The 14,366-nt window shown below is 39.2% G+C and overlaps 1 protein-coding gene across 5 annotated transcripts in view; it reads left to right on the forward strand.

Annotated features, from left to right (window-relative positions):
* Positions 1 to 14,366, forward strand: part of tnrc6c2 (trinucleotide repeat containing adaptor 6C2) — a 71,543-nt gene that overhangs the window by 49,594 nt on the left and 7,583 nt on the right. For 4 of the 5 annotated variants that reach the window (XM_049479954.1, XM_022675208.2, XM_022675206.2 and 1 more), the window contains 16 exons: positions 193 to 356; positions 1,384 to 1,461; positions 1,621 to 1,678; positions 2,073 to 2,218; positions 2,717 to 2,863; positions 3,977 to 4,120; positions 4,701 to 4,820; positions 4,979 to 5,062; positions 5,205 to 5,451; positions 6,885 to 7,052; positions 7,661 to 7,843; positions 7,985 to 8,134; positions 9,439 to 9,558; positions 12,322 to 12,537; positions 13,824 to 13,897; positions 13,994 to 14,133. In XM_049479954.1, the coding sequence (XP_049335911.1) occupies positions 193 to 356; positions 1,384 to 1,461; positions 1,621 to 1,678; positions 2,073 to 2,218; positions 2,717 to 2,863; positions 3,977 to 4,120; positions 4,701 to 4,820; positions 4,979 to 5,062; positions 5,205 to 5,451; positions 6,885 to 7,052; positions 7,661 to 7,843; positions 7,985 to 8,134; positions 9,439 to 9,558; positions 12,322 to 12,537; positions 13,824 to 13,897; positions 13,994 to 14,133 (2,239 nt within the window). The remainder of the gene's footprint in view (positions 1 to 192; positions 357 to 1,383; positions 1,462 to 1,620; positions 1,679 to 2,072; positions 2,219 to 2,716; positions 2,864 to 3,976; positions 4,121 to 4,700; positions 4,821 to 4,978; positions 5,063 to 5,204; positions 5,452 to 6,884; positions 7,053 to 7,660; positions 7,844 to 7,984; positions 8,135 to 9,438; positions 9,559 to 12,321; positions 12,538 to 13,823; positions 13,898 to 13,993; positions 14,134 to 14,366) is intronic. The other variant, XM_022675205.2, reaches the window with a different exon arrangement.

The raw sequence follows: 14,366 nt of genomic DNA on the forward strand, positions 1-14,366 counted from the left end.
AAACATTGAAATGATATTCAATCAATACATGTATATCTCATTTTGGCCTCAGTATTATGTGTAAAGGTCCTCTGTTTAGTTAAAATCTTGAACCACAGTGACATCTGGTGGTCAAATTGCATTATAAAGTCATTTTGCACTGGATGGACTCTCATGTTCAAACAGCAACATTGTCCCTCTGTGCTTTTCCAGCCCCCAAATCTATGCAAGACAGCTGGGGGTCCGGAGGGGAGGATATGGGCATGAACAGCAGCCAGTGGGACACTGAGGATGGGGACATGTGGACTAGCCCCACCTCCCAGGATAGCGGCTCGTCCTGCAATTCCTGGAATCAGTCCAAGAAGGGCCTACAGAAGGTACCAAGCATCCTGCAGCCATTAATTACTCCCTGCTGTGTGACATATTGGAATATGTAATTGTCAAATTAGGTTAATTTACCCCCTAATGTCGAACGTTTTTCACCCTTATAACTAAGGAATTTACATTTGTTTTTCTTACTAGTAATTTAATTTTAATAAGTGGGTAATTCTAAATAGAACATACAACTCATAATTATTTATTATTTGCTGGTTTAATAATGAGTCCTAATAGAAAGAACTAAATACCTACTTATGATGAATCTTATGTACTATATTTTTTACACTATAAGGTGCACCATATTATAAGGCACACTATCAATGAACGTCTATTTTCTGGTCTATTTTCATACATAAGGTGCACCAACACTATAAGAAACTTCTAATTCAGCAGCTTTCGCTGCTGCATGGTGGTGGGGGGTAGCTTACTAAGTTAAGTAAAGCTAAGCTAAGTATACAAAAAAACAGTACATTTTAGCATTTTCGTTTATTTGCAGTAAGATTAGATTATCGCACTAAGGCTGGAGCATTAGCATTAGCGGGTAACCGCTCCAGCAGTGCTAGCTGGGGTTAGGAGCAGGCTACAGGCCAGTAATAGTGAGCGCGGTTAGCTAGTAATGCTAATGCTGCTTCAGCAGTGATAGCCGGAATTAGTAGAAGGCTACAGGCCAATAATACTCAACTCTGAACGGGGAAATAGCGGTTAGCAGCTAATGCTAATGCTTTACTGCTTCTTACAACCTGACTGGTAACATTTATACATAAGACGCACTGCAATAAAAGGCGCACTGACGCTTTTTTGGGAAAATTAAAGAATTTTAAGTGCGCCTTTTAGTGTGAAAAATATGGTAATATTTACTAAATAGTAACAGGTAGTAGTAAAAGTTAAAGTATTTATCAAATAATAATAAACTTGAATTGATTTTTTACATTTAAAGTATTAAATGTGTAATTCAGTGTAATAATTGTGCTTCTACTTCAGTTGGATTTCAATCTTCTGTGTATTCTGTGTGTTCATCTCCTCCAGGGGAAAGTATCCACCAAGCAGGATGAAGCCTGGATAATGAATCGTCTTATCAAACAGCTGACGGATATGGGATTTCCTGTAAGATATCTATATTCCAGCAATAACTAGCACCTGCTTACTGTATATCTCTCATATTCAACATTCCTGTAATTTACAGCTTCACAATACAGCGAGAAATGCCGAATAATGTGTGATATTAATGCGTGCAAATGCTTTTGTGCTTCTTGTGTTTCTCAGAGGGACCCTGCAGAGGAGGCACTGAGAAGTAACAACATGAATCTAGACCAGGCTATGAGTGAGTCATTCGCTTTTTTTTTCTCTCTCTCTCTCTCTTACGCAAACACACACACAGTATACAGCTCTGGAAAAATTAATAGACCACTTCAGTTTCTGAATCAGCTTCTCCGATTTGGGCATGTTCTCCTTCACCAGTCTTTCACACTGCTTTTGGATAAGTTGCCACGCAGTTCTCGTCCCAATATATGTCCCAATACGTTTTTCCATATTGTGTGTTGTATGTGTGTGTGTTTACGTAAAAGTCAGTAGTAATAAATGTAAAATTGTAAAGAATAACTCAGATTCACATGATGTCAGAAAGTTTACTTTATTTTCTAAGCGAGATGTTTTTGTGCTAGAAATGCACAAAAATACTCTCTCTTACTCTGACTCATTTTGCCCTTTGCCTGTAGGCGCTCTGCTGGAGAAGAAAAGCGAAGGGGACAAGCGGGGGATGAGTATGGCTGATTACAGCAGTGGCATGAATAAGCCCCTGGTGTGCCGTCCTCCGAGCCTGTCCAAAGACCCCTCTCTGGACCGACCTCCCTTCCTGGACAAGGTACATTTAAAGAGAAATTCTTTCATTTTTTTAATTACAGGGTTTGTACGGTCAGGAAAAATCTGCAAAGGCCATTGAATTTGAAAATATTTCAAGGCTATAAAAATAAAATTGTTTTGGAAAAGTAATGAAAAGAAATTTGGTCTACAAATATTTGTGTTTCAGTTTATCGATGGAGGAATCTATTTTGAGCTAACAAATAATTAAGTTGCAAAGAGAGTTATTTAGTGATATGCAGTGGTGTGAAACTATCTATTCATAATTGTTTACAGTGGGGGTGAATGACTGCCATCAAATAGCTACTGTATGAATACTCTAGCACTGCTTAATACTTGATACACATCTTTATTGTAGGTCTGGGGGGGGGTGGTAAATAGTAAAAATGGTAGAGGGATACATTCATGGTTCTAAATTATCAAAATCAACATTCCATATAAAACACTCAGTTGTTCGGTTTCTCTACAGTACTGTACTTACTGTGTGTTTTGTGTTTGTAAGGATGGCGGGTTGTCAGATGACACACCCTCCTCACCGTTCCTGCCTTCTCCTGGCCTCAAGCTCCCACTGACCAATAACAGCCTTCCCAGCCATGGACTGGGTGGGGTCTCCCCAGGACTGGCCATGCAAAACTTGAACAACAGACAGGTGAATAGCACAAATACACTGTTATTTAATCAATAATACCTGAGAGGGTTAGCACAAACCTCAGGTGTTTTATTGCGATTATACCACAGTTCCATTATTGCTCTGTATTAAAAGATTTTGAGTTAAAAAGGATGAGAAAAAACAATGTTGTTCGGTTAATAAAACTTCACGAGGTAAAATAGTTCCTGTGCTGCTCTGTTTGTAGCTTTGCTGTTTGGTATGTAAGCACTGCATCGTTGCTAGGTTACCTGTATGTGGCGGAGTAATACATGAAGAGCTTCGGTTACAGTGCATTAGAAAAAATTGTGTTTTCTTATGTGCCATTATAAATCTCTCAGACTGGTGACCTGAACCCACTTATTTTTTTTACTTAGCTGTTAAAACAATCTCCTTTGGAAATCACTATAAACAGTGCAGCCCCTTAACCCTTACAAGGTCTTCGTCTTTTTTGTTATACTGTAAAAAAAAAAAAACATGTTACATTTTTTATATATTACATTTTTATGTAAAAAAATTTAATATATATAAAAAAACACATTACATTTGTTAAATCACATTTATGAGTAGAAATACAGCTGATTTTTGTTTATTTTATGAAAAAATAATCAGCAAATGTACAAAAGAAACTGCAGTGTGTTATAATTTTATTGATTTTTTATTAGAAATTTAACCTTCTCAGGTCAGTTTACACATAATATCAGTTTGAACAACACATTAGCCCTATTGAACAAGTCATTGTTAATTCATTGAAAATGATTTTTGATGTATATTCCTCACAGAAAATGAGCCAAGGCTAATAATAATATAATAAATAATATTTGTATCATTTTTATTGAGTTAAAAACTAAAATTACTTCCAGACCCAAAAACCTTACAAGGGTTAAACTAGTCTAGAATTGAGTCTACGCCTATTACAGCTAATAACGAATATTAGTTACTGAACTAAATTTTGTTTATGTAAGCTACTACATGTATAAGTTTAATTTATGAGTTAAATAAAGAAAGCACTGAGCTCATGAAAGAACAGAATTTACACATTAAAGCCTAAAAGAGCAAACACTTTAATTTCAGTATATTGTGATTATCATATTTAACTTTTGATCCCTTTTTCAGATGAATGGAATGTTTGGCAGTAACGGAGCAGCACAAGCTCGGGCTCTGCAGCAGCAGGCTCCGCCCCCTCAGCCGCCAGTGCCGCCTCTTAGCTCCGCCCAGCCTAATCTGCGCGCTCAAGTGCCTCAGTTTCTCTCCCCTCAGGTATGTACAATTCCAGGTCTTTAACTTTAGCAGACAAATTGCAAAAAATATTTTCATATTATATATACAGACCTTCATTGTTTTTTACTTTTACCAAACATGGATATACTTTAGAGTAGTCAGAGGAGAAATGAGTTTTGAAAGGAGCCATGATGCTCCTTCTATTACTCACTGAATCCTGTCCAGAAGGGGGGAAAAAACACTGCCCGCCCACACTAAAAACTGATTGGCTGACTCACAGACTCTTAGTAGAGAACAGGCCAATCTTCTCTGTTTTGCATGTGCTTCATGAATATGCACACGAGGGAAGCCTATCTCTTTTTCTTGTTCTCTTTCCCACAAGCGATTGGGGAAAAAAATCTGTGTTGCCTGCGTGCGTGTTTGTGTTCACTCACTTCCGGGACACTTGGGAAGTCTGCTTTAGCACCTGTTGTTGTCTGTTTTCACCCCAAAACAGATTATGGCTCTACTGTTTGGCCAGAGAGATACTGCGTAATTTAATTAAGCTTTGCATCGTGTGAAATATTGGTGGTGAAATTAAAGCTATTGTATGTTTTTTTTTTGTTTTTTGTTTTTTTAGGTTCAAGCACAGCTCTTGCAGTTTGCAGCAAAAAACATTGGTCTGAACCCTGCACTTTTAACCTCACCAATAAATCCTCAACAAATGACCCTGCTGTACCAGCTCCAACAGCTACAGATGGTGAGTGAGAGCTTTACAGGGGGCAGGTAGAGAGATTTAGGCTGCACGCACATTTCAGTGTGTGCTTTTTTAAAAAAAAATTTATGTACATGCTTCTAACCACAGCATGCTCTCTCTCTTCGTTTCTCATTTCCTCGCTGCCTCGCTCTCTCTCTCAGGCGTACCAACGTTTGCAGATTCAGCAGCAGATGATGCAGGCTCAGCGAAATGTTTCTGGTCCCATCAGACAACAGGAGCAGCAAGTGAGACACGCACGCACACACACACACACACACACACACCACACATATTTCATCTCTCAGATCAGATCATCTCAGTTCTGAATATAATTTACTTGTTGTTCACTTCGAGTAGCTCACTGGCTTCTGTCTGTATCTCTCTCAGGTTGCACGCACAATCAATAACATGCAGCAGCAGATCCAGCAGCACCAGAGGCAGCTGGCCCAAGCCCTGCTGATGAAGCAGCAACAAGCCCCCCCAGGCCCCTCCCACAGTGGCCTGCACCCCAGCCTCGGCAAACCAAACCTGGACGTCTTCCCAGGAAACCCTCAGTCTTCAGGCCTGTCCATCTCTGACCTGCAGACCAAAGAACAGCAGAGTTCTCCCAGCTCCTTCAGCTCCTACCCACTCTGTAAGAAAAACACCTTCATACAAGTGCATTTTCACATTACTAAAGCTAGGCCTACAACACACAACATTAAAGGACCGTCAGGGATTGTACTTTCTGTAACTTATAACATGATCAGGGTGTGTCAACAGATATTAAAGAAACATGTTGAATTTAAACACCAACAACTCTATACAGCAGAGCTTTAGCCGGTATTTTCTTATTTGAACCTTGTTATTCGTCACGGTAATCCGTGTGAGATGTAGCATCAGAATCTGCCCACCACCATTCCCCCAGTCCCATTTCCAACATCAGGGTTGTCAGGTATAGTCAAAAACAAGCAAACAGTGTGCAGCAGCCGTGGAAATGGGCAGGCCGGCTATTTTTCTGCTGAACAGGTAATCACTGAGCTTCAAAAAGGTTTGCCAAGCATAGCTAGATCATTTCCACCACCACTAGCCAAATAGAGATGGGCACATTTTGGACACTTGTTGTCACTCGCCACTGTGTGTCCATCTGGCAACCCGCGTGAGCTTGGCATCTGGGGTGGAGCATTTGGGGCAGAAAACCCTATCCAGAAAAACTGACTCCTTCAGCCCTTTCACACAATTCTGCATGCATTAAAATGTTAATGTTGGCAGCCACAATTAGAAAATTTACAGTCATGTGCCCAGAGTAAGAAAAACATTAATAAGCTGATCACTGATTGATCCTGTGAAAGTCATAAATATTTGGTCAAAACATTTTATTGTTTCAACAGCACGTTGTCTATCAGTGAGATTAAGAGTTGTTAAGTATATACTATTAGTTTATGAACAAAATAAAAGTTGTTACAAAGGTCTGCACAATATATAACTTCAGCATCGTCATTGCAATTTGCACAACCAAAGAATATTCAATATTGAGTCCTACACTTTGTGCGGTGTGTAGAACACAAATCACAAAATTGAAGCCTAAAATGGATTTCGATATACAGATAAATATGTAAGAAAAGAAAATCTGATTTGGCATAAGACAAATTAAACCATACACCTCATGCCACTCCCTACAAATGTAAAATGAACACAGTTTTCTTTTTTCATATCTACCCAAAGCAGGATATATTTGATTACTCCAATCTTTGATAAACAGTGCATTAATAATATTCTGCCATGTTAACATCCATCATTTTTATCTGGACAAATCTGGTAAAAATATATCATTGTATTTATTGCAAAACACAAAAAAATTGCAATGTCAATTTTTGTCCAATATTGTCCAATACCTCAGATTTGAGTCACCCAGCACTGACTCAGGTCAGATTTGAAGGCTTAATGTGTCAATAAGTGTGTTTCCTCTATAATGTGTACCCCAGCTTTAATCGAAACATGCACTTCACTTTATTTTGTTATAATTTTGTATCAACCTGTTACTCATATCTCTCTCTTTCTCTCTCTCTCTCTCTCTCTCTCTGTCAGCTGGTCTGAATGGTAACGTGGGTGTAGGCTGTATGGACGTAGGCGGTTTGGCACTGAAGGACGCTTCACCCCAGCCCCAGTCTCGTCTGTCCCAGTGGACTCACGCCAGCAGTATGGATTCTCTGACCACCTCCACACCTCACATGGAGACCAGCCTCAGCAAGCATGGTACAAGGGCCTTCACAACTATTGCTAGAGCTGCGGTCCAATTGGGATTTTTTAAATAGAACCTTTTGTATTCAGTACTTCAGGGGTGCCTCAGATCTTTTGCACGCAGTGGGTCAAAATGAAGGGAGCTTGTTGTTGTTAAATATTAATTTTAATGATATTCAATACTTTTTCATAAGTGTTGAGGGAGGAACTTCAAATGACTTTTGATGTTTGGGCAGCCCTGGTGTATGCTGTAACAAGGACTGGAAATCAGATCAGATCAGATCTAGGCTGATAGGCTATATGGCCCCAGTCATTGTATTTATACATGTCCAGTTCATCGATTTTATTATTTTGGTAGCTCATTTCAGACCAAGTGAACTGGATGTTCACGTTTTTTGTACTGCACTGATCCTCTGGAATGAATGGGTTTCATTACGTGTAACTCATACTGAAAAGAAAAGTCAGATCAGATTAAAACATTATGATGAATCTGGCTCTGATCAGACTGCCTCATGTTTATTAACTGTTTACAAACTTACTAAACATATTTATTGAGATGCTCTTATTACATAATAGCTTGATAACTTGACTGAAATCTGTAAACTGTGCTGTTTTTGACTTAGGTCCTGCAGCCTCCGCCCATGTGACCGACAATAAGCCCACAATGGAAGACTCTTTCAGCCCATACAACCTTCTGTCCAGTTCACAGTCTCCCAGCAGCCCCCTGGTGACGCCAGAGAGCTGGGCACAGAGCAAGAACCCCAACGAGAAAATGTCAAACGGCACGAACATCAGCTGGCCACCGGGTAAGAGATGATGCAGTAAAGCTCAGAAGGGCTTTTAATAGAAATAATTGAATCATTCTGTAAAAATAAAATAATTAACATAGTAAAATAAACTATTAAAACATAAGATACTGATGAGCAAAAGGGACTTTTGCTCTCCAGAGTTTTGTCCAGGAGTCCCATGGAAAGGTCTACAGAACATTGACCCAGAGGCAGACCCGAACATGACACCCGGAAGTGTTTCTGGAGGCCCCACCATCAACACCAACATTCAGGATGTCAATCGCTACCTGCTGCGAGACAGGAATGGAGGTGAGACAATATAATAATCGTTAATAATGCAGCACTGATGACAAAACACCAATCATCAGCCATCAGCCTCTTTTTACATAACCAATAAGATGTGTATGATGTTAATTAATTAAACGTCTCAGACATGCTTTTCCTTTTGTATCTTTTTGCACAAATCAGATCAAACTCTGGTGACACTGCAGATATGATAGTATGGTGTAGAGTATAGTAGTACGATACCACACTGCTGCAGCCATGCTGTATGTTGTGGATTACATAACAAAATAATTAAAATGACCTTGAAAAGAACTTACTATACTTACTATAGCTTAATTCATAGATTTATGCTTTAATTGACCCCCCTGCTTATAAATATTCTTATTAGACATTAACACGTTAATGCATGCAGTTAATCTGGAATTTTTAACACGTTCATTTTTCGTCAAAATTGACAGAGCCTGGTGAGGCATTAGCAGTTTTACCTAGGTGGAATATAGAGCTACACTAGTGTTTATTTTCTCCATTAAAACTCTCAGTTAAACTCATTAACTCATTAAATGACAATATTCTAGTTTAAAAAGCTAGTTAAAAAAAGGATCTAATCTATCGGGTGTAAATCACAACACTATTATTACTGCCCCCTTCCCAAAAATATAATGAAGTACCAGGAAAAAAAATTGTAATCATAGTTTTATCCATGTATTAGTCACATAATATTGTGATTAATACAGTTATTCTTTAAGGGATTGGAACTAATAATACAAATCCAACACTGATTATTTTATTCACATTTAAATATCCTTTATCAAATGCTTAGTTTCAATTAAGAGAAAATATGATTAATCGTGGGATTACAATACTATTTTTAAGGTTAAAATCCAGATATAGCACAAATGACTAAAATGTTGTTTTAGAAATTGTATCAGAACCTTTTGTATTGAGCGTAAAACAATTAATTAAAGCATTTGAATTATTAAATTGTTGAAACAGAGCTGTAGAATCTTAAAATACACTTTTTAAAATAGCTAGTTACATCTCCAGCACTAACCCTCTAGCACTGCTACATTCTGTGTAAAAGATCAGATGAACAAACACAGATTCACACATTGTCTTGTGATAATGCTCTCAGGATGATCAGTATATTCATATATTAATGCTTATTGTTTTGGGTATGTTTGATCCTTGTTTTTGCTGTATTTTTATTTAAGCTTTAATCTTAAATCTCTAATCTGTTTTACATAATCGTAGCATTAATTGCGATAATTACTTCTCATTTGGTTTTCCCTGCATTATTTTTCTCCTCCTGGATATTAAACGCTTTATAGCCTGGTCGCCCACTGTGTCTCAGAGTGCGGCACACGTGTCCATGAGTGAGTGGCCGGGGGCCACCTGCTCTGGCTCGTTCAGTCTGCCTGTAAATGATGAGGAAGAGGAGGGGAGTACAGGTACTGTCGGGTTTACCTGCCCCAGCTTATCTGCCCCAACCAGCCTGACCCAGCCTATAAGCCTCAACCTACTTGACCCAGCCCATGTGCCCCAGCCTACCTGACCCAACACATATGTCCCAGCCTATCTGTCCCAGCACATATGACCCATATCTGCTGATAATCTAATCTGCCTTTATTTTGAACTCTGTGTCAGCAGTAAAGTGTGTATCCCACTGTTCCTCCTCACCTTTATATACACTGACTTGCTCCAGTCATGGGACACAAACTAGAATTGTGTCCCATTACTTTTGCCATGTCTTTTGGAATCTAAGTAAGGCTGCACTGACCTGTGCGTGTGAACAGTCATGATCTGCGCTGTCCATTTACAATACACGTATTACACTGTGGATCGAGCAGTGTTAAAAATATCAGCACACTGGCCGGTGTTGAACCTCACTCACAAGATAAGATAGTGAACATCTCACAACTTGATAACTAGGGGTGATACACTCAGTTCACAGTTTGATTTTCTCACGATATTTAAAACAAATGTGAATTAAGAAATGTATTTATATTTTCTGAAGTGTAAACAATATGTGTGCAACAATGAAAACTGAATCTTTTTAACACTTAAACAAATGACTGTGGTGTTTATAGGGCTGTCCCTAACGATTATTTTTTAAACGATTATTCTAACGATTATTTTTTTCGATTAGTCGACTAATCTATTTATTGAGAAACATATTTAAATAATTATTATTTTACGTTTTAAAGCAAACGATAAAATACTATATTTATATATAATAACAACAACAGCAACACAAGCCTACTAAACCAAACCCCACACTTATTATAATCACTTACATGTACAACACGTTTAGATCTATAACGCTAAAAATGAATAAGCTCCCATACACCACAACCGTGTGTTGCACTGTTTTCTGTGACCGCTAGATTTTGTGACCACGGGCAAGTAGTTCTCAGCAGACCGGTGCACTGGCCGATTCGAAACGTGTTCGTTTATAATGTTTACCCCGACTGGCCAAAACGGTTCAGTTTAGGGCTGAGGGTAAGGTGTAGGTATAGAAAGCTTCCGTTTTGCCAATGAACGCTCATAACCGTGAGCACTGGTCACAAAATTCCGACGGTGACAGAAAACGGTGTAACACCGCAGCGCCGACGGCGCTAGCTAAAATAACTTAAGGCAGCTAGCTTAGCTAAACACCTGAACTTATGAATAATGCTACTGTTTCTGGAAACTGCGAAATGCCATGCACAAATATAAACCAAAAATGTATAATTTCTGCCTGTGGCAGGTTTAAAACCTTTGGTAGACAGCCTTAAGTCTTTTTAAGGACACCCGCGGAGACCCTGATGTAAACGGTAACTTACTGTGTGACCCTGTTGACATAGTGCTCCTGGATGTTTGCGCTTCAAGTGCTCCTTTTGCACATATGGCAGAGGACCACATTGTTGCCCTTTTGCGTGAAATGCTCCCAAACTTTAGATGCCCGCTGGCGTTTTTTTGTAGCTGTTTTCACTACCGCAGTTCTACAGCGGGGGTGTTGTGCCGATTCTGTCCGCGAAGCGGGAGTCAGATTCAGCAGAGAGTCGGATTCGGCACAAGCGCGGCAGCACCTCGCGGTCCGCGGTGTTAGTTGTAAGCGCTCGCGCTAGCCGCAAAATACGACAGAAAACACTGAGGGAGCTGCAGAATTATGTATGGGACTAGAATATGAGCTCTCACCAGAACAAGCGAATCAATCAATCTCTCTCTCTCTCTCTCTCTCTCTCTCTCTCTCTCTCTCTCTCTCTCTCTCTCTCTCTCTCTCTCTCTCTCTCTCTCTCTCTCTCTCTCTCTCTCTCTCTCTCTCTCTCTCTCTCTCTCTCTCTGTGTGTGTGTGTCTCTCTCTCTCTCTCTCGCACGTGAACTCCTCCGCGTTTGACTTGCAGAACTGTGTTTAGCTGTTCTTAAAAATCATTTTAATTAAATAATAGTTCTATGCTTCTATGTTACCGTGTTAATTAACATATTTACGACGCGCCGACGCACGTTATGCAAATCGATGTATTTTCGTAATCGATGACGTCGATTATGTCGACGCGTCGCCCCAGCCCTAGGTGTTTAATTTCTCAATTAATCACTGAACAGCAATGATCTACTTAAATAGATTTTTATTTTATTTCTACCGAAGTATTTCCATTTTTGTTGGCTTTAGTTTGCTATAATAAATTAATTAATCTGCATTTTAAGTTATCACTACGTGGAGGCAACAAGCATCAGGCGAGGGTGGCACGGCAACACAATCACAACACAAACTACAGCTCCCAGCTTACATAGATCTATACCAAACCCTTTTAGGAGCCTGCAACAAACTTGATGGACAGCTAACTCTAGCTGTTGATTGTCTTAAAAAAGTAATTGACATCAGAAAGTGACTTTGTGATTGGCTTCAGTCTAAAAAGGTTGACATGTCTTTTGCCCTTTGCTTACGCCCACTGGTTCTCCAGCCAGCACTAGCAGAATAGTAACAGAACGTAAAATCGTCTCTAGTATTTCTTTTTTTATTGCGATGCATTGTCACACCCCTGTTGACAACACATAATCAGTTTACATACTGCAGTCCCGTGACTTTTGGCATGTCAGTGTATGTTATGAGGATCATGCACATTGCAAGTGGCTGTGTTATACACTAGTTACATTAGTGCTGGCCTTTTTAAATGTCTTAAAAAGTTTTGATATGTTGACATTTATCACCTCTGTTCCTCCATCCCGCCCAGGTAAACTTTTGGATATGAAGTCCACCTGGTCTGCTGGTCCAATTTCACACACACAGGCCTCGATGTCCCACGACCTTTGGAAGGTTGCTCCAGGAGCTCGAACCTCCGCGGCACCATCTCGCCCTCCGCCGGGCCTCACCAACACCAAATCCTCTCAGAGCTGGGCTTCCGGGTCACTAGGCCTCGGCCAGGGCTGGAGCAGCTCCTACACTTCAGGTTTGTCTTCTAATCTCTCTTCTCTGATCTTGTTTTCTCATCTTTTTTTTGTCATCTTATTCTGCTCCAGTGCTTTCCAGGTAGTACACTAACAAGGTAGAACTACTTCAATACTGTACTTAAGTACTAAAAAGCTGTATCTGTATCTATTGGATTATTATTGGGGTTTTCCACTTCCACTTTTACTTTACTATATATTTTCGATAAATTTAATACTTTTACTCCAGTATATTTTATATGTGCTACATCTTTACTTGTTACAATTATAAAAATGTTAGGAATCATTCCAAATGTGTTTTATTATTTAATTTAAATTTAATTTAATTATATTTAGAACTTTCCACTGCTTTCTTTAATAACTACATAACACATTACTGTACTTTTACTTTTACTGAGTAGTACATTTTAGAATAAAGTATTTGCAATTTTAAAAAGAGTACAAAAATGTTGAATATTAAGTAATTAAGTGTGGTGCTTAAAGAACAAAATTTCTACTCAAATCAAATTAAATGTATTTATATTGCGTTTTTATCAACGGATGTTGCTGTGAAACACCTTTACATAAACGTGACCACAGGTCAGAGAATCAGACAAAACATAGAACCCACAAGTGAGCAACAGAGGCAAGAAAAAAGTCCTTTAGAGCTGGAGGAGGCAAAAACCTTGGAGGAACCAAGACTCACATGTACTATCAAGGCTAATATGTAAGGGGGACCCATCCAACTTATAAATTAATGTTAAAATTCATTATAAATCCACATAAGTCAAATATATTCAGGTGAATAGCCACAACAGCAGTGGAAGCAGTTTTTCTGTTCCAACAATTCCTAGTTAGAGTGCATATAAATTTTGATGTAATCAGTAGTGGAGGATGAGCAACTAGTCTGAGGCCGGTCATAAACTGGACGGTGAGCAGGGGATCTGTGGTGGTAACGGGGAAGCGTTCAAAAACTTCCATCAGTCTAGCTGGAAAGGTGACAGGAGAACCTGAGGGTGGAACATCCCTTGGTATCAGGAAAGACTTTAGCCATATTTTTAATAGAGCACTTGTACTTTTACTCAAGTCTTGGTCTCAAGTACTTTATACATCTCTGGTTGTGACACAATCAATATTATTGTATCCAGAAGCGAAAAGTGATACTGTGTGTGTGTGTAATTATGAGATTGGTGAACTGTTTTAAAATCTTCCTGTAAAATCAAATGTTTCAATATTGTCTTATATATCTTTGCTTTTCGTCTTTGGGAGAGCTTCCCCATTTAACATGAAGTCTCTCGTTCTCTTCCAGAGGGCACTGCTTGGAGCTCAGACAGCTCCAACAGGACCAGCAGCTGGCTTGTTCTTCGCAACCTGACCCCTCAGGTGCGTTTGTTTTTCTTGAATTCTTGAAATACAATTATAGCGTTTATCAAAGGTGTATTTGTTTCTGGTGTTTATGGTGTGTTTATTGTGTTGCAGATTGATGGGTCCACTCTGAGGACACTTTGTATGCAGCACGGTCCTCTCATCACTTTCCACCTCAGCCTGCCGCAGGGGAACGCGCTGGTGCGCTACAGCTCCAAAGAGGAAGCAGCCAAGGCGCAGAAATCCCTGCACATGTAAGACGCTCTCTAGTGGAAATTCAGTGTATTACACAGTAGCCTAATGAGTCATAATGCACTAATAGCTTCTACTGTTTGTTGCATCATAAAAAGAAAAACTGTTCACTGCCCAGGCTGAACTTTAGCAGTCAACTGAGAAAATAGCTAATGATAAAAGTAAATAAATTAAATGGTAGTTAACTAAGTATTAAAGTTATACAATTAGTGGGTGAGTTCATTCAATATAATAT

The sequence above is a fragment of the Astyanax mexicanus genome, chromosome 5 (genome assembly GCF_023375975.1).
Source record: "Astyanax mexicanus isolate ESR-SI-001 chromosome 5, AstMex3_surface, whole genome shotgun sequence".
NCBI lineage: Eukaryota > Metazoa > Chordata > Actinopteri > Characiformes > Acestrorhamphidae > Astyanax > Astyanax mexicanus.